This window comes from Syngnathus leptorhynchus, chromosome 4, assembly GCF_054491065.1.
Source record: "Syngnathus leptorhynchus isolate UIUO chromosome 4, UIUO_Slep, whole genome shotgun sequence".
Lineage (NCBI taxonomy): Eukaryota > Metazoa > Chordata > Actinopteri > Syngnathiformes > Syngnathidae > Syngnathus > Syngnathus leptorhynchus.
Window position 1 is genome coordinate 12,633,398 of NC_141198.1, and position 27,136 is coordinate 12,660,533.

Sequence of the window (27,136 nt, forward strand, 5' to 3'; positions counted from 1 at the left end):
CTACCTGCTGGTGTCAGCGGAGGTGATGGCAATGAGAGGCGGCGTACGAAGTGGGAGACTGTTGGGCCGGGGAGGAACGGTGACCGGATCGGCTTCCGCTTTGCGCTCAAAGTACGCCTGCTCGGCCTGTCTGAAGGCCAGAGGTGGCAGTTGCACCGTGCGGCAAGACAGCCGCCGCACCAGGAAGGGCTCCATGCAGGTGACAGGACCCAGTTCTGGGGAGTCCGTCGAATCGTCAGACACCTGAGGAACCAGGGAAGAACATATCGGAGTAACCACGTTAAAAAAATGGTAAGAAAGTTTGGAAAGACCACACGGCGAGAATGAGCCAGATCAAATTGACAATTAAACCACACGCAATCGTTCCCTCTGCAACTTGCTAATGATAACTGTCACCTTGCATCACAGAAATATCCAGAACCATTAGAAATTCTCCACATCAAAGCACATTTAACGTTTGTTGACATACAAGCACGAGCACACGTCAAAGTTGTGTCAGAATATAATCTAGGAGGTCATTTCTTCTGCTACTTGTTCATGAGTTCAACTGTCAACGCACATCACAGAAATAAGTAGAATGGCTTGAAATAATCCACAACATCAAAGTTGATGGTGTGCAACGTACTTCTGACTAATTATGGAGATGCCAATGTGTTGTGGGTCCATGTGAGGTCATCGCTCATGTTGCAAAGTTTTCACCATCTCCACCTGAGTTCCACTGATGGCAAGCGGTGCAAGATGCATTTTGCCTTGGGTCAATAATCATCTCTTTATTCTTTACAGCATTTGAGGAGAGATTATTTTCATTGCACCACAACACCAGCTGAGCTATCTCATTCCTGTAGGCTGTCTCGTCTCCACCGGTGATCAAGCAAGTCGTGTCATCAGCCGATAATGATGTCATAAATTCAGTTAATGTCATACTAATACAAAAGTTGGATTACTGCTGTTTTGTTTAAGACATCCACGCCATTTATGCATTGTGACTGGGATGGTAAATTACAGAAATGCATCTCGAGATGACAAAAAGAGTTTCAGCTCAGAGGGAGACAGTTCTGTGCAAAAAGACAAAAGATTATAGATTCAAGGCTGCATTTGAATTTTTGAAATAAACGGCCTTCTCTCCTCTCCACATGGAAAACTGACAAATGTTAATTATTGAACTCCATTTTATACATGCAAATTAAAAAAAAACAAGTACACAAGTATTTTTTTTTTTGCCAATGGCTTAAATCAAGTCAAGACACCAAATACGAACGAACTAAAAAAAAAAAAAAAAAACTATTGAAACCACAAAATGGCTCAACTCATAAAGGCTTAATGTCAGACTCTGCCACCATCTTTGTTTGTGCCCGAGGCGCCTATCTAGTCTCTGCTGTAGCTGGAGTGGATCTGAATGGCAAAATATGAAGTATTTTTCCTCCACCATTTGGAATTCATATCTATGAATGAAATTGTCTTAACCGAGCCATCCTGGGAAAAAAAAAAAAAAACACGTCAGCCAGAGAAACAAATGTTTCACTCCCCTAAAGGAGCAAAACCCATGACCCGCAACATGACTCAGTTATGCAAAGCTTCTGCTGCTATTTTTAATATACATACGCTTGTGTGACTACACCAAGGTGGATTGCATTTATTGCAAATGCTAGCGTGATTTCCTCTGAGGTTACACCTTAGACGCTAAGGTAACTCGGTAGGAGCACATTAAAGTGACTGATGCAGCATAAAGTGAACAGATTATTTAAATGATCGCCATACCGCAAAAGCTGCCGCAATGCTGAGCAACTCAAAGAGACTCCCTCCATTATGGTCAAACAAATGACTCATTTCTTTCAAGCTGGCTTGTGATGGACTGAACTCCAGAGTGAGTTGCTTTCTTTCTTCCAATCCTTCCACCTCGCTCTTATTGAACTCACAATAAACCCAAAGGCTCAGATAGCTGGAAGTGGACTAGATGGAGTTCAATTTAATGTCTTCTATTGTTTGTTTTGTTTGGGTTTCCTTTGGTAAAGTGTCCTTAGGGAAGGTAGCAAGGTAATCAGTTATTTGCCTATTGAGCGCTCGCAGGAGTATCCTTGATTCAGGGCACACTTGAATACACAGGTACAAATGCACAGGCTGGAACAGCATGATAAATTGAGGGAGATATGGTGCCCATTTATCTTGCAGCAAACCGCCCAGAGTTTTCATTTGTTGTGCATGAATAAGTAAACTTGTCCCGTGAAGTGAGGTTCAGACGTCAGCACGGATATCCCACGCGGTTCTTTTCCAGGTGATAGTTCCACACCATTTTGTACAAGCAGCGCCGCCCCCTCAATAAAAATAGACACATTAAAAACTACAGATTGAGATAGTCCATTTAAACAACCCGCTTTACTACAAAAAGGTCAAGGTTGGATTAGCCTGACACAGTTTATTTGCTGTTGGGCCCCTATTCATACCTTATCTTCTACAGGGTCCAGTAAGTACCGCAAAGCACTCTTCTGTTGGAGCGAGAATATTTGACTAAGCAATTATACAAATATTGTGAGATAGCAATCTGTTGAACTAAAAAGCCACAGAAAATTGAAACCATCCACCCCGTTAGACAGACAGAATAGCGTTTGCTTAAAACGCTAATTTGTGTTCCTTGAGGAAGTACCGCTTTAATTGTCTCTGAAGCAAAGACTACAAGCTTGTAAACAACGCCTGAAGAGATTAGCGTAGAAGCCGATTTAGCGGCATTACGAAGAACTCAGAGCCCTCTTCTCAAATATTATATTAATTAGGTTTCCTCTGGCTCGCATTGGAATCGGAGGCGGGTTGAGACTTCAGTCGACAGGCGGTAGAAGGAATGATTGACGTATCTGGAGCAGTTAGATGTCGACCTGGTGAATTTCTGTCAGGAAAGTGCAATCCTAGAGCCCCCAATGTGTCTTAACAACAACATTAAATTGACAGGGGGGTTACCCCCTGCCAGCGGACCTCCGTATCTCATTGCGCCACATCATCTACGTGCACAGCATCAGTCCATCTGTTTTGTATACTGAATATCCTGTCAAGAGTTGCAGTGAGATGTAGATTATCATCGATCCCCGACCCCATCTCATGTACCTAATTTTATCTTTAATTATCATCAAAAAACCTTCAGGGTATTTTGTCGCAGAAAGCATTGGCCATCAATCATGAATGGATTATTTGACTCAGTAGCAAACGCTGGTGTTTACAACTTTTCAACATAAACAAGGCATGCTAACAATGTAGCAGCCAAAGTAAACATCGTGTATACGTCGCATGTTGTATTACATACAGTGTGAGTCGCGTGCATGTTTGTGAGGAGCGTGGCTTTGGTCATAGACAAAAGTCGGGAGTGAAATGAGGCTGAATTTAAAATGTTGCTAGATTAGTTGTGAAAGCCAACAACAGTTTGAAACGCGCTCTATACCGACACCTCAGCAAAATAAATTGAACACCAGCCGTCGATTTGACAACACTGCAGGAAGTGATTTGAAGATTACGTAAACAAACCATACAGAAGTTACATATTAAAAAGCTAAGAAAAGCACTGGTAGGCTCGTCACGGGATTAGTAAAGGTTCCGGATTTTTATTGACTGTATGCATGGCCTGGGCCGGCGTGATCCAATAATTCTGCGGATTAGCGTGAAGCTCTGTAGCGTGAACATCAACACACTGTACATCTTTATCAGTCCAGGTAACGCCTCAGCGAGCACTAACTCGCATGCCCGCGTGCATCCATCAAAGTGTCAATCGTCATTGTCGAAGCCATTGAGCTGCCATTTCCACATAATTAGGTGCATTACGCTCAGCGCCACAGACTGCGACTTGTCGTTGCGGGACACAAAGGGGCAGATTTGATTAACCTCACTATTTAAGCAGATCCAAGGTAAAATTATTAATCTCATCGTCCAATGAGGTAAACGAATAACCGTTAACACCGTAATGTGATGAGAAAAGACAAGATGCTGCAATCTTATTGTTTGTATGAGTTTAACCTTTTGCGGTCCTTGGGTCGAACTAGCTTGTGATTGATAACTAGATTGAGATCTCAAAAAAGTGCAAATTAGCATGGGAGCGCATATGCAATTTGTATAGACTCCTCCCACAACGTTCCACAATTGACAAAATTAAATGTGTTGTTTTCGGCAGATGCAATCCCTGTTTGCCTACATGTAATCAAGTTTGCTGTTTTTGCTCATGCAAACCTTTCGTAAACCAGCCACCAAATGTCTGAAGAGACACTTTATGATAAGTGGGATCAGTTAAAGGTTAATGAGCCTAGAGCGACTCTTCTGCATTTGATGTGCCATTCAGTTGGCGCTGAAATCATCTTATTTGAAATGTGGAAGGTCAAACTTGCTGCTCCACTTACCATCTTCTGTTTTTGAGTTAACAACTTGACTTTTTAAAAAATATGATTTTGTGTGTAGGTGGGGGAAAAAAAATGAGTTGCAGGTTTCTTTTATTTTGTATTTTTTTTAGGATTAATGGCAGTAATCACGTTATGCCTCTGTTGTTTTAAATAAGCTGTGCTCAGCAGTGTTAGCATCCCCAGTGCTCGATGCTGCTGATGTTAGGAGGTGGCAGAAGTATTTGAATATCCAGTTCAACCTCAAGACCATACAAAAATTCAATCACACTCACAAAAAAAAAAAAAAAAAAAAAAGATCTAGCATGATCCGCGTCTTTGAGATGAGAGCTTCGGTCCGACTGCTCACAATTGTAGCACCTTCTCTCAGCCGCTTCCGTTTTCCACAGGGGATTAGTTCTTGTTAATATCTTTTACGTTTTGGTTGATGCAAGCAGATCCCAGCCTTGATTGAAGTCGGCAGTTAAATTTGTCAACAATAGAACCGCGCTGAGCAAGTAAAACGGGAAAAAAACATTTGTTGCAAGCAGTTTTGGAGCCACTTCAGAGGTGAGATAGCGACCCGTGACAGTTCATTGGATAAAACCGGCAACATTAAAAAACACAGTGGTCAGAGAAAGTCGAGTCAGCGGATACGTTTGCGTAAAGCCTATGTTAACATGAATAAATTATTGTGGATTATTGATTTAGTGAGGAAGAAATACAAAGAATATAATGTAAAAGAAGCTATTGCTTGGGGGCCCTTATTTGACGCTGAAGGCGTAGCAATATCTCACGCCTGCAGCCTCGACAGTTAAAGCATGCCTCCCGCCTAAAGAACAAGTCCAGAATCATTTGCTGGTTTCACGGGGCCCGTGTTTGGGGTTTTGGCAGCTGCAGGAGAGCAAAATAAATCAATGCAAGCAAGCTCCTGTTCCCTCTTTGCACAACTCTGGGAAGCTGAACAGAAACTCCAAAGGAAATCTGTTTTTTTTACCTTTTGATTGCATGGACCTTAAAAATACACATTCACAATATATACTTGATTTGAAGAGATATCCTCGCTGTGGTGCAGAATCTAAATGACAAAGATTTTATATTAATGTGGCACACTCTATAGATTTTTCTCAACATCCTCAGTTTGCTATTCAACATCTGGCACTATTTCCCAATTCTAATCAGGCAGTATCATGGGAGCTATTAATGGTTTTTTTGATACATTTTGTTTCATGCATAATTTATGAATTAATTCAGATCAATTAGCAAAGTGGAAGTCATTTCTTCAGGGTTTTTTTTTTCCTCATTATTTCTGTTGTCCTGAGTGCTCAGGTGACTCAAAATGTGGTCTGTGTGGGGTTTCTACTTTTGCACAAGATAACGATGTACTTAGTGGGACAATTGTTTACGATTGCGGCATGTGCGGGCGGGACAAATGCTTCTTCTAAAAACAAAAGTTCACAAGCATTGTTATGAAAAAATATCAAAACATTGAACCCATAAATGAGAATAAAAGGAGTTGAATAGTTGAATAACTTAATCGTTAATTTCGACAATACCTAAAGATTTTCTAGGTTTCATTATTGAGAAAAATTCTATTCAAACACACTAACTGCAAAGTAGATGACATTTTGAACAGTTTGAACATGGCAAAAAAATTCAAGAGTAAGACAAATAATGAAATGCGTGTTGTGTTACAGTGGACATATTAAGCACATGTGATGAGATCATTAGATTATTTATATTATAATATTGCTTATGACATTGGATCTCAAAATTTGCACATTGCAAGATTTCATTCCGATTGAATTTAGTGTGTTATGTAATCCACTGCAACATTATGCACATCTTGAACATGACTATTGTGCTTTGCTGTTTATCCTATCAGCACCATCTGCCCCAAGTGCTGAAATCTTTCTTGAATTTAGTAAGGCCTGATTTCCTCTTTAGGTTTCTGACTGCGAGCTCCCCGAAGGCGCAGCAATAAATATGAGAGTTCGCCATCATCACCGGAAGCTACGAGGTATCCTGCGAACAGTATCCCCCAAAAAAGTGCAACTTTTCATCAGCAGTGCCATCATCCATCTCCACGCTATGACTTTCGCAATCAACTCTATCGGAGGGTGAATCTGAAATGAATGTTGAGCAAAGGCGAGGTGAGGGAAAGAAGTTAAAAAGGGGAAGGGCAGAGGAGATGAATAAGAAGGATTACCATTGGAAAAGTGTTCAATCACCAGTTTACAACGGAGGGAAAAAAAAAAGCTCTTTAACGTTTCCATTTTTCTGCCAGGCAGTCTCGCTTGCGGAACATTGTTCTTGAAACAAGCCAGCTTTTGTCTAGAGTTTATTGATAGCTTTTTTTGTTTTTCGGTGCCTCTGGGGTGAAGGCTGGTGATTCTCGTAAAGAGCAATATGACTGTTTCTCGTTATTTGGTCATTTTCAACACACGGTGGCGGGAAATAACGACATACAAATTTCATATGATAGATTTTAAAAGGTATCCGAGCATATTTTAAAAGATTTTCACTTCCTAAACTTGAAGAACTTATGATTTTGTCAAAATGTTGTTGTTGTTTTTTCAAGCTGCAGATTCAGAGAAGCCTGATGTTGTGGCCCATCAGAATAATTTGCAGGAAATAAAAAATATATATAAAGCTCAGATGTAATTTTTTTTAAGTTGGCTTTTTTGCCTATTTTTTCTGATGGAGTTGAATTGGTCTACTTTTACTGCAGTCTTTTTCTCTTTTTATGCTTTGACTTCGAGACAGACTGTGAGTACTTGTGCTTCCTACGCACACACACACACACACACACACACACACACACACACACACACACACACACACACATACATACATACACACACATATGGGCTTATCGCTTGAGTAAAAGGAGAGGTTTATCTGCTGCACCCTGGAATTTACAGCCATGTGTGTATTTTTTTTTTTCCAACAGCTTGATCTGCTGTCTCACCTGGCTCAGAATCCCGGAGGGAGTAAAAATTAACAGGTCTATCTGCGTTTAGAGGTCACATTTTTCGCAACACATTGCAAGGTGGGGAAGGTGATTAGTGGCAGTGTTTGAAATTCTTCTCTAAAAGTCACTCGTCGAATTTGATTTTATTTTGTCGACAAACAGATGCCATTTTGCCAACAGAGGCTGTGCCATTATTAGTCATCCGCAGAGAAATGCATCCCTCTCCCCCACTTAGGAGAAATAAACGCCTCCCTTATCCCACTTAGGGTAATAAATGACTCTTTAAAAATCAGGGGGAAAAAAAAGAATGTGCTCAGTTCATATATTACATCGCTCGCACACAGATAATAACTGAGATGTTAATTAAACCGGGAATTCTTACTGTAGGTTGAAAACAAGTACAGTATTGAAGTTGATCCGATTGTTTATGTTAACGTGATCGAAAATATTGTGAGTTTCAGGCTAGCATTTTCCGACTGCGATTAGCACATGCGTACACGTGTACCTAAATGTTCGTGATGTTTTCATGCATTGTGCAGCCGTAATGGAATGGTTGCACCTGTTTCATTTCTATGTCATTATTTTGGTACTTCAACTTTTTTCAGGCACTCAGATGGCATTGGTATTTGCACTTTTAATGTTTATACACACTCCCTTATACAATAAAGAAAATGTATTCGATTTCAAGTAGATGCTGACGTGTAATCACTCCACAATATTGTTTTTGCCCATGTTCATGCTTTATTTAGTTTTGTTTTTAAACACCAATTTAATTCATTTCATAAAAATGGTTCCTCATCTTTTCTGCTTCCCCTTATGTGAACCAAGTAAATATGTAAATGCCCGCAGGCTACGCTATGGCATGAAAGAATATGGCTAACTCTTACTTGTTCATACAGTAAGAAAATAACTTGAGTCTATTCAGTCAGCTTTTCTTTCATATGTTCATGAACCCAAAAAATCCCAGAAGCACAAAACTTTTCTCTTGTACAGTGTCCAAGAAATATTTTGCGATTGGACAGAGATTTTAAGTGTGACGTTTTGGGAATAGTGAGCTGTCAAATGGAAAATTTGGAAGATTAACCCGGTTGATGATGTAGAACAAACACCTCGACAAAGCGTGGTGGACGGAATTAAAAAGACAAAGAAATGGCGAATAATTTGCTCAAAGTGGAAGCAAGAGTGGCACATGGAAACCCATTTTGCAAGTTGTCCATCCATTTCCCGCAGCTTATCTAGTTCAGGGTGAAGGGTGAGCCCGAGCTTTTTTTTCTGAGATGGTGGGGGCAAGGTAGGGCAACGAATGCAGCACATTTTCTATCATTTTGTACAAAAAGTCAAAGAATAGAACGAAAGAAAGAACATCCCACTTGCAGTTTATTCCGTCTTCACACCGTAAGGCTTCGATTTTATATTTGCTTTGTAATGGGAAGGAAATTCACTGTGTCAGCCATGACTTGAAAGCTACTCAACTTTGACATCGACGGGAAAGGTGGCTTCATCCCACCGTGAAATCTCCATAACGACCTTCCCGAGAAGAGTTCGCACATCACTCTTCATACATCGGGCCTACATTCTCGCTGAGCGTGCTGCCAAACACCTGCGAGATTAATCACACTTTAAATGCGCTCAACAGGCTGTGAAATGAGAATGTTTGGGCGGCTGCTGATGTTTTCTTTTAGACCGGGTTTAAAGAATAAAGAATTATATAAATAGCGGGCTGGCTTACCGCTCTTCAACATCAGGCCGAGCGAGCAGACAAACAGACAGAAACAATCAAGTATTTTCGGGAACAAATAGCTAAAACAAATGAGTTTTGGCAAGCTTAAGGGAAAAGACATAAGTGAAGCAACTAATTTATTCAATTGTTTCAAAAATGCAGTGGAATGCTCACCACCTCTATGAATAAATAAAGCAGGTAGATAAGCAATGGCTCAAAAACAAATCAATGGTCCTGGCCAATCACTGATAGCGAGGACACTGATAGCTTTGTTACTTCTACTCGGGGCAAAATGTTTTGGTGAATTACCGTTTTTCCTCAAATAACAGCCTCCTATTTTCACTCCATTGTTTCATATCATGAGGACATAAAGATGACGGTCTAGGTGTCAAACTCAAGGCCCGGGGGCTAGATACGGCCCGTCGCATAATTTTATGTGGCCCGCAAAGACAAATTGTGCATCGACTTGTGATGTTGTGATGACTTGTGTATTGCTAGCAATTTGTATTCATCGTTTTAAAATAAAATATTTGAACCGTTTTTACCAATCTCTGATTTCGAAGTTAGTTCTTCATCAGTTTGTTGTGTAACCCATAATATAAGGCGTTGACAGTCATAACGGCCCTCCGAAGGAAACGCAATGCGGCCGGCAACAAAAATGAGTTTGACACGCCTGGTCTAGATGGATGTTCTCATGACATGGCTGTAATCGGCAATATAATCATTGAGATTTAGTCGATTGTGTTGAAGGAACTGTTGAAATGTCTTGGAGCAATTGCAGTCTAATGAACATGACTTCAGCTACGGGGAGTTGAGCTACAGCCACGGAAACCTCCATAAATGGCCTAAGGCAGCAATATTGGGATTCATAAAACATGGCATGGGAATAGAAGTTCTGAACTTTCAAAGAAGGATTGTCCCATTACAAAAAAACAATTTGGAAGAAGGCCTTAGGGGAACAAAGAACTTTTTTTTGTTCCTACTTGAGAGTCCCAATTATTGATGCTGCTGCTAGCCACCAGCTGGCTTATGGGGCTCCGCCTTTTGACCGGCTCGTGGCTGGTGGTCTCATCCCCAGCGTCACTTCCTCTTCTTGGGAGTTGAAATAAGGACACGGCTCTGTTGTGTTAATTATGACAGAGGCATTTACACAATGTTGCAGCATAAATGGATAGTTATAGATATTGTTTTGTTATGAATAACTATTGTGCAATCGTGCCGGAAATGTGATTGAAGGCTCTCACGATATTATATGGAAGGGATGGGGTTAATGCTAGAAGCCCCAGTGCCTTACTGAGTGCCATTTTAGCTAAAACCTAAAAATAAAGAATAATAAGATCTTACAATCCTACACTGCATCTACTTAAATCAGTAGCAGCTCGTAAAAAATACATTTAATAACATTCCCAATTTGCCATGTGGTTTAAAAATGAATTGTCAATTTATTGAATACATTTCAAGTTGAGGCAAAAAAATGCATGTTCTTTTTCGACATAAATCCACATGCATACCTTATTTTGGGCACAAAATGAACAAAATCAATATAGTGACTGGGCTCCTTAAGGTCATTTCTACTCACAAGGACTCTTCACACTGTCCTGTGGAGACGCTGTAATGAATCATTTTTTACTCCTCTATTGTTCCATATCATGACTGTTTGTTTCCGGCAGCTGTTACTCTTCCATCTCTCTTATGATGTCGTCCTGCACCGATGCTGCCCAGCTCTGCTCATTTAATATCTTGTCACCCACTTCTCCTTCCATCTGCTTCCCAGCCATCACTTGCATGTACATGACATTTTTTTTCTTGCATTTTCATTTGCCTTAACAAATCAAAATCCTCATTTATTTCTGTATCCATACAGGAAATCATTTATCCATCATTTATGGTCACCTGGCTCCGAGCCCGCTCAAGGTGCATTCGGCCCACTCTCTTGGCGCCTTGGCAGGAGTTACAGATGCATCTGTGTTGCCATGGCGATGCTGATAAGGTGACTCATGACTATTCATCAATAGCCGCGCCTGATTGCACGGGCCACCCCCAAGAGCGTCGTGAGCCATGAACGCATTCATCAAGTGCGGTCCTGCGTCCCCGTGCTACCTCTGCGGGGCTCACGACTGGGCGCCGTGTTTGCGTCCCAATTTGTCTTTGACGTCTTTAATTACCTGTCCTCTTGATGTCTCCGCCTCTTTCTTTTCCCCACCTTTACCCGCAAGCTTCACTCAGCTTGGCTTTTGAAGAGATCTTGTTATTAACCTTGCCAAATATCTTGCACATAAGCTTCTTGTTTCGCCTTAATCAAGCCATCTGGCCAATATCATTTAGTCACAGCCGCTGGGTTGCTTTAAAAAGACATACTGTGATTTTAAAAAAGTTTTCAGGTGTCTGGAATCACAATTTTGATAAAAAAAAAAAACCATGGCAGACAAAACGTTTCTGGAGAATTCAGAATTTATGTTATCTATCAATGATGATAAGAAAGCCTGTTTCCAAAAAATCCTTCACTGCTTGACAGATGAGCCTGTATTTTTGAGGAATTATGAGCGGATTGTTTTTTTAAGCCGTTCTGTCAAAGATTAATCTTTGTCTTATCAGTTCGCAAAACTTTGACTCTGAGTTATTCAAGCTCCTTTTTGAACTTTAGCGTAGATTCCAACTTGCCTATTCTTCCTGCAAATGAGTGGTTTGCATTTACTTGAGTAGCCTCTGTACTTTGTTCAGTTCAGTTTTGACACAATGTGGAGAACTTTGTAACCATTGACAGAACTCTTCTTCAAAAGTGGCTACGTCAGGTCAATGGCAGGCCAGTGGAGGTACTGTATCGACCCAAGCGTGTGTTTTGGGACCACCTCCGGGGCGCCTATCAATTGGACGTGCCTAGAAAATCTCCATCTTAAGAGGTTTTCTAATCAAGTGTCTGAACTCCCTCAGTTAACTCCTTTTGATGTCAAGAAGCTGTATGCAGTTTTACTTGTTTGTCTCTGAGGCGAAGCCAAACTCCAGAAAATACTAAAACCCCCTTCAGATGTTTTCCGATGCTGAAAAAAAATAATTTGTACCAATTTAACCAATAAAAGCATGTTTTATAAATCCATATTAATAAATATCTCCATGGGATTTATCCACTTTATAGCACAACTCGAGTCGTTTAGTATTGGAGGTAAACGGCAAGATGGCAATCACTCAACTGCAAAGTGACCCTAAAAAAAAATTATCTACCAAGCACCTGAGAAAATGTGTTACGGACCAATTCATCCAAGGTTAAACTTGACTCCAAAAGGGATGTTTGGCACAAACAATGCTGCTCATTATGGAAAGAAGGCAGGAGCTTGAGCGTCTCAGTGGTGACAACCCCCCCACCGCCCTCCTCGCTTTCCAAACCGAGTGGATCATCGTAACCCGGCTATAATGGTCGTTTTGACATTTCAATCTCATCTTTTTGCCGTGACTCATACTTTCCCCATCATGTGAAGAACACACAAACGTAATGGGAATTGCTTAAATCTTCCATTTATATTTAACATCTTATGACGCTTTTGGCCTTTACTGTACTTCCCGCCGAGAGAAAAGCGCCATCTGTGTACCCGAATGCATTTGGTCTCTCGTGTCAGCCCATTTGGGAGATTTTCCATCTGGGGATCAACGGCTATCGAGAAAAATCGAATTTCTTGTTCATGCCTGAAAGGAAAAGGCCAGGACCATCCGCGGCGGGTCAATGCGAGCTACAGCTCCAGTTAAATATGGCTGCTCCGACCTGTCCGGCACTTATCAGGACTTCCAAGAAACGTCTATTAAATCCAGACAGCCTGCGGTGAGTGACAGATAACTGGCGCTCAGCTCTGACATCATCTGTGATGGAAACATTGTGTTTCTGGGCTGGTTTTCTGCAGGGGGCACCGGACGACATCACCACAATGAACAGAAGCACGTCGTGTAAAGTCTTGGTTAAAAACCGATGGCTGCTGGAGTTTTTTTCTCTACAAATCACATGGGCAAAAAATATTTTGTTGTCGGGGGGGTTAAAAAAATGATTATTATTGAAATTAACATTTTAATGTAGCTGTTAATTGTGATCTTTGTAGTCTGGAAATGAGAGTAATTAGCTATTATTAAATGCTTTATTTGTGCACTGTGAAGCTTGTGACATTTCAATAATTAGGTTACATTTGTATATTGATTATTTTCACGTACTTGCAACTGGACGCAATGTTAGCTAACTGATAAATATATATTTCAAAAAAATATGCCTTTACAAATGTTATATTGTTGGGAGATAAGATTGTACAAATGGAACATTTGTCCAATTATTCGCCAAATACACTCAAGACAAATAAATGCCTCTATTTTTCCCATGAGGAAAAAAAACAAAACGATTGTAACTGCAGTTGATAGATGTTATTGTTCACACAAAGACATTATATTGAACCGCTAGGAATTGGTTTGGGTTGTAAACAAGTTCTCGGCCGATAATAAAAAGTCCCAAGTCAAGTGGAGATTCTGCAATTAGTGATTGCTACACAATGTTATGCGCTGCCATTTACCGGCCACCAAGTCTGCCCTTGGTTCATGTCATCCTGATCCATTATTCTTTAATATCCTTTTTTATGTGCTAAAGCAGCCATCTTACTATTAAGTCTGCCCTTGGTTCATGTTACTCTGATCCATTACTTTTTAATACCTCGTTTATGTTTGAAATGCCGCTTTCACTTGACATATTGGACATTATAATACCTTGGTAACATTGTTTAATATCAGTTGAAAATCACATACAGTGTAGACACACCCTGAAACCAATAAAAAGCTCTACCTATCTGGAGTTAATTGAAAATGCTCCCTCATAAAGTAATTGAATCTAATAACACTGATTCATTTTGTACACGTATGTACCATGCCCTTATACATTAGCGTTATTAAAAAAAAATGTATGTTTTATTAGGTAAATAAATGAAAAATGAGTATTATAATGAGGGGGCATAAAAAGTAGTTGAGCTGTGTTTTACTCACGCTGTCCCGCTGGGTGTCATCCACAGACAGGTCATTTTTTTGCATGGTGTGCACAACCTCCGGAAACAAGGCAGGGCTCACTCACACAGTTAATCAGGAAGGGTGCTGGTGAAAACAGAGACAGAGAACAACATAATGTGTGTGTTCAGCAAGAAGCTTGACAAGATGTTCGAATAGCATCTCTACATTAATCTAATTAATTGGAAATCACGTTAGGGTTTTTTTTTTTTTGGTTCTTTGTAAGTGTACTGTGATGCCCTGATCTCCTTGACAACCATGTGTGTGTGTGTGTGTGTGTGTGTGTGTGTGTATGGGTGGTGGTGGTGAGGGGGGGGGGGGGGGTCATATAGGGATCCACTGGCCTATTAGAATGCATTAGGCTGTAAAAGGTAAAGGTCAATGAATTAAAAGCCAGAGTTACACAAGCCTGTTATGTTTACCTGGCCTAATAACCCCTAGCAGACACCTGCCTCCCTCTCGTTTATTGTCTTTTCGTGACAGGACTGAACTGAATGTTCTGCACCGAGTGGAAAATGTCGTTTGCGGTCCACGAGAGTAAAATCCAAAGAATTGCAAGTGGAAAGGTTAATCTAATGATGGATATGTGCCCGTGCACATAGCGTCTATCAGCTTTGTGATCACAACTATTGTTGATATCAACAAGTCAGCAAGCAACTCCGTACAAAGTTGAATCCATGTAAGTCTTTCCAAATAATACTTTTAGCCTACACCGAGTTGATATTTGCATTCTCCTCCTCGCTTGCCATTTGCAACATGACCCATATTGGAGGGAACTCCTCGTTGACCCTGTCAACAGCACTGTGACGAGTGCAACCAATGAGCGGGACCTTCTCCAGTAAATAGATGCCGACTTGCGGAGTGACAGCCCGGCTTGGTAATTACTGCAGACTTGAGATAGGATGGAAGCAAAGGGGAGGCGATGCTTATCACATAAGCTATCAACAGTACTGATCTACTTTATGTACTTAAAAACAACTGTGTCTTACGAAGGCTTTTGGTGGAAAGAGGTTGTGAGAATCTTATATTTTGCAATGAGAAAAGTTGCAATTTGTACAAGAATAAAGCTTGAACATTGTAGTCATAAAATCAATATTAAACGATATGCATGAGAAAGAGATAAGAAAATAAAGTCCAACTATGACAAGTGTAATATTATAAAAATAAACATTCCAAAAATAACATCTGAATGATGCCATGAGAATAATTTAAAAAACAATTATACGATTAGATTTAAAGCCGATGTTTTAAGAATTTTTTGAATGTCTTTTAATAAGTCCTAATTTTCCTAAAATAAGAGGAAAAATGTTGTTATTCAAATTTAAAAAATATATTTTATAGAAAAAAATGGGACTACCATAAAAATATAGATGTATGAGAAAAAAAACGTGGTAAAATCAGAAGAATGAAGTCAGACTGTTATGACAGTAATATGAGGAAATAATTGCTATCAAAATAAAAAAAGAAGCTTCCATATTTTTTGAGACCAACCAAAATTGTAACAATAATATGAAACATAAATTAATATTCAGAGAAGAAAGCTGGAATATTATGAGAAAATAAATTAATTTAATACCGCACAAACTTGTGCATCATCCTTTGTGCTTCACTTCAGTTTATAATGCTCAGTTTTGATGGACAATAACAAAGTTAATTTATTTAACAATGTTTATGCACTGTCACATCTATTTTTAACATTATAGTATCCTAAATATAAATTTGACTCCACAAGCCAGTTGCTTTGTCAATGCTTTGGTTCGAAAAGGGAAACTAATTCCTGCATTTCAGTCGACGCCGCTCCTCTTTGGAGCCTTCGGGGTGTCGAGAGATGCTAATGAACATCTTCTCCTGAAAGCGCTGACATTTTGCATCTGTCGGGAACTCCGGCAAACCACACTTGTATAATAAGTCACTCACAGAAATAACTTCACTGCTCAGCTATTTCTCGCTCTCTCAATCCAAGGTGGGCACCTTTACAAAGTGACACGGTGGATTAATTTTTAAAATGCCTTGGTTAATTAAAGGGCAAGTCAACCCCCAAATTTTCTTTGCAATAATATGTTGTATGTGCCCAACTAGTCTAAACACATTTAGATTTTTATTGCATTTTTGGAATATGAGTTAAGCAGTAAAATTCACCCATTTTAGAGGGCGGCCATTTTGCCACTTGCTATCAACTGAAAATGACATAGTAGCCAGGTCTTAGTTTCAGGCTGACCAGTTTTCTGAAGCTGAGCCATGATTGGTTGTAATACAACTGACTAGAAATTGCATCACAGACTCAAATGTTGTACATGTTCAAAATTTGATGGCTATAAGAAAAACTGTTTGTGCCAATAAAACTATTGGTGGGTGAATGTCCGGCGAATGTCTGAGCAACCATTGGCGACCTTGATGAAAAAGCAACATTCTCTACATTTGCGGAGACTCACAAACCTTCGCCACTCAGTGGGTTTCTAGCCCAAGGCCAAACAAAATATTATCGCGGAAACCTGCATTAATCACACCACATTGAACATATCAGTCTGCTTCATTTAATAAGCTCCTTTTGGGATTCGGTCTTCACAGGGTAGCGAGTTTTCTGAGGGCAAGGAGGAAGATTTCATTTCAAGAAGTTGAGGACTGTTGCAGCAAGTGTTTGTAAAATAGGAGATCTTCAGCCACAGTGACACTTTTATTCGAGAGGAGAATAAGGTCTGCTGCAGCAAAGTGGAGACCATGGACGATCATTGTCATCCGAAAAGTGAAAAATTTCACTTTTGAAAAAGCACAAAACTTTCTCATCATCATAACAATCCTTGAAAAATACCATCTTGTCATTGCAAAAAAAATCAGGTTGATATATCGGGAAGAAACGGAATAGAGGACGTAAATAAACAAGGGAACCGGGAACAAAAGCGAAACCTCTATGTTACCTCTCTGAGAGTGTCAATCAAAATTGAGCATTGTTATCTTTGCAAAAATTATCGCTCGTTTCGGAACCTGTTAGATCAGGGGTGTCAAACTCATTTTTGGCGTATTCATGGTTTCCTTCTGAGGGCCATTACGACTGTCAACCCCCCCATAAAATGTATGAACGTCTCATATTATATACAATATAGGCTACACAAGAAACTAGTTTTGAAATCAGAGAAAAAAAAAAACGGTTCCGCATTTTAAAAGATGAATGGTAATACAAATTGCTAGTAACATTTTTATCTTGACACATAAAGTTGATGCACAATTTGTCTTTGCGGGCCAAATATAATTGCACTGTGGGCCACATTTGGCCCACGGACCAAACTTTGACACCTCCATATTAGATTGTAAAACCGTACCTAATATTGTGAGCGGGAGTGTGAGCTTTAGTGGGGAACTCCTCTCCTCCGTGTGCTGCTCGTGTGCGTGATGGATGATCAGTAGATGTGGAGCGTGTGCCGATAGCGCGACCGCAGGAGGTTGATTTCTGTCTGAGCTCAAAGTTAAGTTCTTTCTTTAGTTTCTAAAGGGCTGCACATCCCTCGCGGGGAACTTTTCTTTGCCTGTCAGTGAGCAAAAGGCCAGCAAGTGGTTTAGGTGTATGATGGATGGAAATTCAACTGCTTTGTTTGACTTTGTTGTTTTTTTTTTTTTTGTCCAAGACTTGATGGGCGGAATGCAGGATACAATTTTCAAACATGGCAGCTGTGAGCACAAACATACTCTTGTTTACAGTTGAATCGGGACAAGGCTCGTAACTCGGTTTCTGCTTGCTTGTGGCCATTTACCACACGATTAGCTCAGTGATGGTCATTTGCGTGTTTGGTTGAACTCCAAATTTGTGTGGAACCAATTTTCTAAGTTCCACTGTAATAGCTTCATAAAATGACATTTTAGATGCTAACATGATGATCCAGTGGTTAACGTTTGTTCAGCCCTAATAAGAACAAGCTCTACAAAAAATAAAAGAATGTTTTGGATGAATTCAAAGAGCTTGGCTACAAGTCTGCCCTCTGTGAATGTCATTTTGCCCCACTGATATGTCCTCTGTTGAATGTTCCGCCATCAGTAAAAGTGCAGTGACAGTTCATCACATTAACCCGGGAAAAAAAAAAAAAGGTTTGGGCTACAAGGGTGCACACGGCCAAGGAAGGTCACGGCTGTCTGACGGGGCTTCTGGATTTTAGTTTTCTCAGTGAAATGTCTTTTTTTCCTCTATGTCGAGGCTGCTTATTGAATAATCCCTCAAAAGAAACGTTGTCTTTTATCATGGCTGTCCAATCAGCGAAAATGAGCTTGATAAAGCTTTTATTCCCTTTGAAAGCAAAGCTGTGCACTCACCATAGTAATCAACAGGATTTTTTTTTTTTTGTTCCATTTGTAAAAAAAAAAATCTTCCGTGGGCGTTCGCCCGTTACAGTCACAAACATTCAAGCTTAGATTTTTATTTACTAGAATGGAGCACCTTTCAAAAAGAGCTTTTGCGAAGCTGCATGTGCGCAAGCATCAAGAACCAACATTCAAGTTCAGTCAATCACATCATCGATCTTGCTCATGGGTGACATTAACTTGAAATGAGGAAAGCACATTACAGTCCTGCCGCTCAATATATTTGCTGACGATTAGAATAAACAGAAGAAAGGACTGTGCAATTCAGGATGAGTCCTTAATGCATCACTTCTATTTAATTGGGCAATTAATCGATTTTTATGAATAAAACTATTAATCACAACAATTATTTTTTCATACACTGTTCAAATTGTGTACTGCTACTCACATTACTGATTTTAGTTATTAGCCGTGGTAATCTTTTTATTTAAGTATTATCGTAAAGTATGGTGACATGATGATTCAAATCCCCCATACAGCAAAAAAAAAATCGGCTTTTTGATGGTGACAGCTCGACTCGGGAATGAATTGCCTATTTCCTGTGAGATGAATGAATTTGAAATAAAATCATAAATCACCATATGAAATTGACAATGATCTTGAAATACATTCCAATTTTTCCTAAATGTATTTGTATTACCCAAAATGAATGTCCTGGGAGGGAAGAGCAAAATAAATATATAAATCAATCAATAAATAAATAAATAACCTCCTTGAAGCATCTAATGCAGCAGTGGCTCCTCCAAGTGGTCTTACACTCAACATGCCAGAAGAAAGAAAGAAAGAAGAAAAGATGAGAAAAGCTCAGCGGGATGATATTTTATTACGGGGAGACGCAGAAGAGGATCCTCGACGGCTGGGTTAGCACGACCTTGTCCTGTCCTTTCCAGTCCTGCTGCCTCTCCCCACATAAATCAACTGCAATCAAAGCACCGAGGGCCTGTCAGCTCATGAAATGCAATCACACACACAAGTGTGGAACCAACAGATGTCAGTCCGTGGAGGTGGGATTACTACTTTGTGATAGCAAATCCATATCAGCCTGGATTTCCATCGCCATTCATCTCTTGACATGCGACCTGGCCTTTGTCGCACCTTGAAACAATTTCACAGCAATTGGACAGAGGGGGGGGGGGGTGAAATATATTTACTTGAAATGTAAATCAGCTCCCGAAACCCCTCCCCTGAGGGATTTACGTCTTGTCTCCCGGCGTCAACTATGACTCATGGACTTCATATTGTTGTTTGGTTTTTCTTCTTCTTCTTCTTCTGCGTGTTTGGTTTTTGTGCTGTGAAATTGGGTCATCGCAAGGGGGGAGTGGAGTGGAAAGCGTGTGAAATTAAAGTTAAGGCATTGATAAATGACTCCTCGTACAGGCTTGCACAATTTAAAATTCTACTAACGTGCCTGACATTAGTGAATGTGGGATTTCAGATTAGTGGGAATCAATCACTGGGGACATACTTACTGTAGGGTCACCATACAACCATTCATTACACACACAATTTAACTCCCTTGGACAGGTTTGTCTTCAATTTATACCCCAAAATAATAAGTAAAAGGCAGTGACTCATAGCCGGCATTACACATTCTCCTTACACCACAATCAGAAATGGAACAATCCAGTCAGATGATGTCATCCAATATGTATCACGCCGGCTACAATTAATTTGCGGTACTGCAATAGACTAGTTATTTAATATGTTGACTTGTGTTGTTGGGTATAAGGAGCCAAATTGATGTGTTTGCGTTACAATAAAGGCCTTTTTTTTTTTTCTTTTAAATCGACAGCTCAGAATCCATTCCTACATAAAGACAGATGACCTACATGTCAACCTGAGTAGGAAGTGGCAAAGCAAGAGTTGCATTATGGGAAATGTAGTAACGGACCTATTGGTATTAATTTTGCTCACAAAGCTGTACTTCACAATGACAAAACAATGCAAGATAACGCATTAGCTGGACAATTGTTTGGCAAAAAGCACAAATAATTAATATGCGAATTTAACTGAGCCACCTCAGTTACATCCAGACGCCAGGCGTGAAAACCACTACTGGTTAATCTTAATTGTTTGGAAGCGGATTAATGATGATTATGACTTAGTTTTTCCAGACTTAAAGTGGGTTTGCAGGTTTTCTCCCTTCGAGGTCCGTGTGTACTATGAAACCTGACTGTGCCAACGTGGAAGTGGATTGACTCATGGTGGTCAATTTACAATCATGTTACCAACCTATAACTGGGCCTTTACACGTTCTGCTTTAACTTGTACTACACTATCAGACCAGCAGATGTCAGCAGAGTGCTGTAGACATTTCTCTCCCTTTCTGTTTGAGGATGATTCACTCGCACATGTGCAGCTCACCGTACTGTAGCTTAATACGAGTTCAAGTAAGCCAAACAAATAAATGTCAATGCCTTGAGGCGCACGTCATTTGTGCATTTTCAATTTATTCAATTGCCGCTTTGGATTGGAATTGTAACAATGACTTTGCAAGCGAATATTGTCGTTTGCATATGCAGTGTAGTAAAATTCCGCCCTTAGAAAGATAACTGTGTCAGAGAGCTATTCGTTAAAGAAAGTATTTATTTATTGTGGATAAAACTGCGCTGCATCGTGCTGAGAATATTTTATATATTTATATTATATGAATATTTTGTGCATTTTTGTGAATAAAGTAAGGGAAATATTTGTGTTCCTCAAAAATGAATTGAGAATCACACTGACAATGTAAAAGTAAGAATGGTTCAGCCTACATGGAGTTTATTTTATTTTTTATTTTTTTATTTTTGTGCTTATTCATTTATGTGCAAATGTATGTTGTTTATTTTTTATTGTGTTTTTATTCATTGGTTAATTTATGTCTGTTATGTATTTCTTTGTATCTTATTTAGCTTATATTTAGCTGTGGATTTGTTTGTTTGTTTGTTTGTTTGTTTGTTTGTTTGTTTGTTTGTTTGTTTTATGCATTTTTGCCTGTTTCTGATTTATCTGTCTTATTTGGTTTTGTATTTTTATACATGCATGTATTTATTTATGTCTATCACATGTATTTATTAAATATATTGGATTTTATTTGTCTTTAATATAGTCACATATGTACTATATATATCACTGTTGTAGCTTTTTCCTTTTAAAGGAGTTGGGATCCTTGGGAATTTCATTTGCAAAGGCCAAAGAGGAGAGTGACATTGTACTATCCCGGTCCAAAAAACAGTGAAAATGTCAACAGTTGTAATGGAAAAAATTTTCCATGGTTCCGGAACAAAAAACAAAAGTTGTTTAACAAGCTTCCGGTTGTGCGGTACTCCGCAGCACATCGTATCATTCTCACGAGATAAATCCAAGCCCACCCTTCCATTCCCAAATCCCCACAGTGTCTTTAGTGTTTTTAACCTTTTGCATGATACTTGAGTTTTTTGGACGCAGGCAAACAAACACAATGGCAGGACGTCCAAACGGACGAGGAGTAAGGAAAACAAAAGATGAGCGCTGGGACACAGCTGCTTCTCTCTTCGTCTCTGCTTCCTCCACTCAATCGTTTCCCTGCGAGGTCATTCCTGATGTCCCGCGTCACACTGTGTCGTCACACACACGCGCACATACGCACACACACACACACACAGTTACACACCCACCCACACACATCCTCTATCATCATCGGTTTGCAAGTTTACACAACGTCAAACCAATTCAAGTTGTCAGACAACAACCTGGGGACCTTTAGCCACATGCCACATCCATAACCACTCATCCATGGCAGTGGAAGTCCAAAGTTTCAACTGCTGTTAGCCATGATGACCTTAATACACTTCAGATGAGTGTGAATCAAAGGAGTAATGTCTGTTTTGCTTTTTCTTGGCTTTATGGCCACACTCATTTCATGTGTCTAGCTATTTCCTACAGCTTGTGTCCATCTGAGAGCGGGAACCTATCCCAGCTTCTCAGTCAGTCAGTGGGCACATAGAGACATCCATTCAAAGTTCATTTCATAGCTGTGGAGAATTTAGCATTTTCAGCAGGCCTAACTGGCATGTTTTTAGAATGTGGGAGGAAGTAGCTGGAGAAAACCAGGACTTGCAAATTCCACACAGGAAGCCTGAGGCCAAGCCAAGATCTGAATCCAGGACCTGTTGACCGTTCGCCACATGACCTTGACCCCCCCCACCATGCAGCAAAGCAAATATATATATATATATATATATATATATATATATATATATTTGCTTTGCTGCATATATTTATATATATATATATATATATATATATATAAAATATATTTCCAATTTTTTTTTTTTTTTCAGAAATCAGGACTGTGTTCGACCTGGACTAAAAAAAAAAAAAAAAAGACCACCTGTGCTTGAGCTAATATGTGATAACCTGTGTAGGTACACTGCTGCCTTTTAAGGAAGTACAAAATGGGAACCCTCCTTTATAAATTCGAAAGTCACACAAGTCTTTAGATTTTCTTGGATGCGTGCCGCATTAATCACTGGGATGGTGACAGTATCCGCCAAGATCTGCATGCAGGGAGCGTCCTTAACATGATACATTGAGAAAATATGTCTGAAGAAAAAATAAATACAACTGAGATGTTATACAATGACCTTAAATAGCATCGGTACATGTTCAGTGTTGTTATGGGAACCAACTATTCAATTAAACTGTACTGAAACTAAAAATGTGTGCTGGAGGGGGGGGGGGATACTACTGGATACGCTGCCTCGCTAATAAAAACAAACACAGGCTTATTATTACAGTCATGAATATGCTTTAATAAGCACTTTATATAATATTCCATTAAGTCTCCATTATGAAATGGCAAGAGTGGCTCAGGGAAATATGTGACATTTAACTTTGTTGGCACCAAGGCAAATCGCCCCCCCGCCCCTCCTCATTTTCTGCAATATAAGCCCCTGAACTTTCACCTCTGCAAAGCACCACAGTGCATCCTCTCAGCGTGGCTTTTAAAAAGCACTCCTTTCAGAAAGGCGGACCATCTGGAATAAACTAAAGTCAGATAAACATTTACACACATCCACGTGTTCCGGATCAAAGTGGTTGAACTGAGGGGGAGACGAGCAGACGTGACGTACACGGCTGCTTTTCATCTCCGCACATCGTTCGGAAAGTGTGGCAGCTGTTGGGATGCTCGCCTTCCTTTAATGCTCCAATTGGACTGAATGAAGCAAACAGGGCCGATGTTTTTCCCAATCAACTCGAAAGAGTAAAACTCATTCATAAACTTGACTAATGCTGTCATCACACTTTATCAAAAATGATGTACGCAGATGAATTTGAGCAAAGGTCTGATTATTGAAGATTTTCTTGAGCTCCGGTTGCTGTACCGTACCGATTATCGATAAATACCGTAGACACCCTGTGATGTGTTTTTTTTAGCCATCCAAGGAGGCTGCAATTTACACAGCACCCATCATGCAGTCCACCAAAATTGACATTAATATGCCCGGGAGCACACGTTACGAACAATTGCAAACGATGTCAGCTCTACGGCACTTTGATGTTAATTTTAGTTGACAGTAGGGGGCGCTGGACCAAACATAAAAGGTGATTGTAAATATTCAATAGGTTTCAAATTTATGATTGTCGGACATATTCCAAGGAGAAGAAGGGGGTGGGGGGTAATCTCTCAACACACCTCACCACAGCACAATCGTTCTCAAACAATCAGATTGCAAGAGAGGGAAAATGGTCAAATTCAGATCGATTACCGCTCTAGTATGTGCGTACCCTGTTTTAGGGTGCATCTGGTTCTATATTACCTGAAGGCACTCTAATAAGCCATCGAAGGTGAAATAATTCCACAATCACTCGTACTGTTACGCAGTGAGTCACCATCCTGCAATCGGATCATTAAATGACGACATCGGTTGGAGGTCTGGCGTGATGTAAGAAAAAGAAAAATCGCTTTCAACACACTAGTGGCTGAAGTGTGAAACTTCACACGTCTGTCTCGCCATCCCAGCATTTATACAGGCGTCATCAGGCTCTGTTACTACTAGCACCAAAGATGGAACTAGTTGGGTAGAAGAAAGCTCACTACTGGACTCGTTGGAGCTAATGAGTTCTACAGGTCACTGCGTTTTCCTGCTATGTAGCATAGCTTTTGCATTGCCAAACACAAGTAAGCCTATGCTAACCATAAAGGGACAAAAATGGCTCAGCACTGGAATAGCTAGTCCATAAAGTGCTAAATAAAGTTCTACAGATTAGGCCTATGTTTTTTATTGCTGTAGGAAAGTAAGCACCCGAGACAGCAAGAGAGTAATGTACTTTTTCTGCTCTGCGTCCTACCCTAAGTGCTTCATATAAACAAACAACTGCTACAATGCATCATCTCGTCATTGGCCGTGATGATGTGAAAACAACAAATTGCTAAGTCAGCACGCCCCCAATAGATGCTTGACTGAGAGGTTAAAGAAGCGAGACAATATTTCCCCCCTCCCACCCTCCCTCGTTCCCATGTTGATAATTAAACGGTGAATTCTGTGACGTAAGATGACGTGCAGGTGAGACAAAGGACTCACTGATTCCTTGACGTGGATGTGGGGCATGGATGACTATTTGCATGGAGCTGCATGTGATCATGAGGCTCTGCGGGTGTTTTTTTGTTTTTTTCTAAAAACATGCAACCTAAGTTTTATTGTAGACTCTAAATCGTGCATTTTGAATTTCACTTAGGCTACTTGTTTTTCTATAGAAAGATCAAATAAAAAGACATTACCATTGATGGTATGGCAAAGCTCCACATTTGTAGCGTACATGGTTTATAGATATAACCATTAATAATTCATTTAATAGAATTTAGGGACCTCCTGTAGTTACAAAATCTGTTGCGCCTTTTTCTTTAAGCAATATTGTATAAGACGCACGTAACTTCAGCATAGGTCCTCACTAAACCTCATTTCAGCAAGCATCAAAAACTTTTTTTTTTTCTTTTGGCCTTTTGTGACTTTTTGCAAAAAAGGCTAGTTGCAAAAAAAAGAAAAAAATGTGAAGGTAAATTTTGTATAGTGCTGGTACATGTATTATGATTGGAATGACTTCCCATTTAGTTTGTTCTGCCTCTCAGCCGACTTTGTGTTTGGCAAGTGGAGAGTTACACTGCTACATTAGCTTCACCCCTCGCTGTGCCACCTGGTTAGCTGCCATATGCTTGACACTTATGTGTGTGTTGTTTATACATCTAGCATTCGTGTTGGCTTTCAATTTAGACTCCTGTGACAGTTTAGCCAAAACTTCCACCGAGGAATTGTGTAGCTCTGCAAAGCAAATCATCTTAACTGCATGTGGCAGTGGAACAAGGGAAAGTGTGACACATGCAAATACACCCATTCCGATTACAACACACATGCACACACACACAAACACACGCACACAATTAAAAATGGGCAACTTTTTATGTTCCATTTCCATATGTCAGGTTTTCCAAAAGTCAAAATGGGTCACTGCACTAATTCATGTTTGTTCTTTATCATTTGTACATTTACAGGACATGACTTTGTTATGGCAACACGTGACGTAGAACAAAAGTAGTGTAGTTTATGTTCGCCGAATGAAGTTTATGAGCATCTGCGGCACAGTTTGGGATGCGACCCCTGAAAGTCACACCAGGGTTTTCGGGGAAGGGGGGGGGGGGGGGGTGAAGTCCTTGAGCTCCTCAGTCAAAGTGAGGCAATGCAGTTTGCAGCACTCTCCTCCTGCTACCTACGCATCTCTCACAGCACATTAACTCAATGAATTAAAATGTAATATACAATGTGGGGGGGGAAAAAAAACTCTCACAGCATGAATATTGTCTGTATTGCATTCATCATCACAGCTATTGTTATTATCCATAAAGAAACTTACATGTATTGATCCTTGTTTGGTGTCTCCCCTCTCTGGTAGTCCAAGTCAGCTAGAACCAAAACAAACATGCATGCATCATCACAACCACGCTCCCACTCCTGCTTGCCTGCTCACTGTGCTCAGGCTCTCTCGTGATGGAAGGAAGGAGGGAACTCTCCTCAACGAGCTGCCAGCTGCGCGGCCCAGTGACGTCACAGTGTTTCCTGCTTCCCACCTCCAACCAATAGTGCGGCTCTTACGGACCGGCCCCCGCCTCCTCCTCCCCGCGCTGGAGAGTGGAACAAACCGCATGAGGTAATTGACAAACAATTGATTTAATTGGGAGAAGTGGTGATTGATTTTGAATATACTCCATTTATTATTCTTTTTTTGCAAACACCTTTTTTTTTCTCATTGGAAATTATATTAATCTTTTGCAGAGTCAAACAGAGTACAAGATAGGTGCATAGTTTTAGTTCTGCAACAAATATGACGTTGTTGGGTGTTTTATTTTTCAATTGCAAACTGCGCCTGTATTTTGAAAGAACAAAGTCAAAGAGCTGTCATTACAACATCTGGGAACTTTAAGATTTTAAGGAAATGCCTACGTCTCGTTCAGTGGCAAGTTGGAAATAGTTTTTTTTATTGTCACTTTGAATTGGCCTTATTGTACTGGGACAGAGACAAGTAGTTTCAGTGTTACTTGACTTCAAGTCATCTTCTTATTCCTCTTTGCCACCATCGGTACTCCTCTGTGACAGCTTTACAAAAACACACATAAAATCATTTCAAACACACAGTTTCTCTTTTTAAACTGGGGCGGGGAAACTAGAGCCCATGGGCTCAAAGCATTTGAGCTGACCAGCCACAGAATTC

General features: G+C 40.1%; 1 protein-coding gene across 1 annotated transcript; it reads right to left on the reverse strand.

Annotated features, from left to right (window-relative positions):
• On the reverse strand, positions 1–26,413 carry LOC147058184 (3',5'-cyclic-AMP phosphodiesterase 4D-like). Its single transcript, XM_085909052.1, has 3 exons — positions 26,282–26,413; positions 14,045–14,149; positions 1–243 (listed from the first exon to the last, which is right to left on the reverse strand). Exons 2-3 carry the CDS (start codon positions 14,087–14,089, stop codon positions 1–3), a joined length of 288 nt encoding a protein of 95 aa, XP_085765178.1. The 5' UTR covers positions 14,090–14,149; positions 26,282–26,413.
• Positions 26,414–27,136: the final 723 nt, after the last annotated feature.

What these genes read in the sequence shown, in the direction of transcription:
- LOC147058184 (XM_085909052.1), bottom strand. Translation starts at nt 14,089, where the DNA reads ATGCAAAAAAATGACCTGTCTGTGGATGACACCCAGCGGGACAGC. An exon ending in ATGACACCCAGCGGGACAGC is followed by an intron (nt 244 to 14,044) that starts GTGAGTAAAACA and finishes CTGGTTCCTCAG; the next exon opens with GTGTCTGACGATTCGACGGA.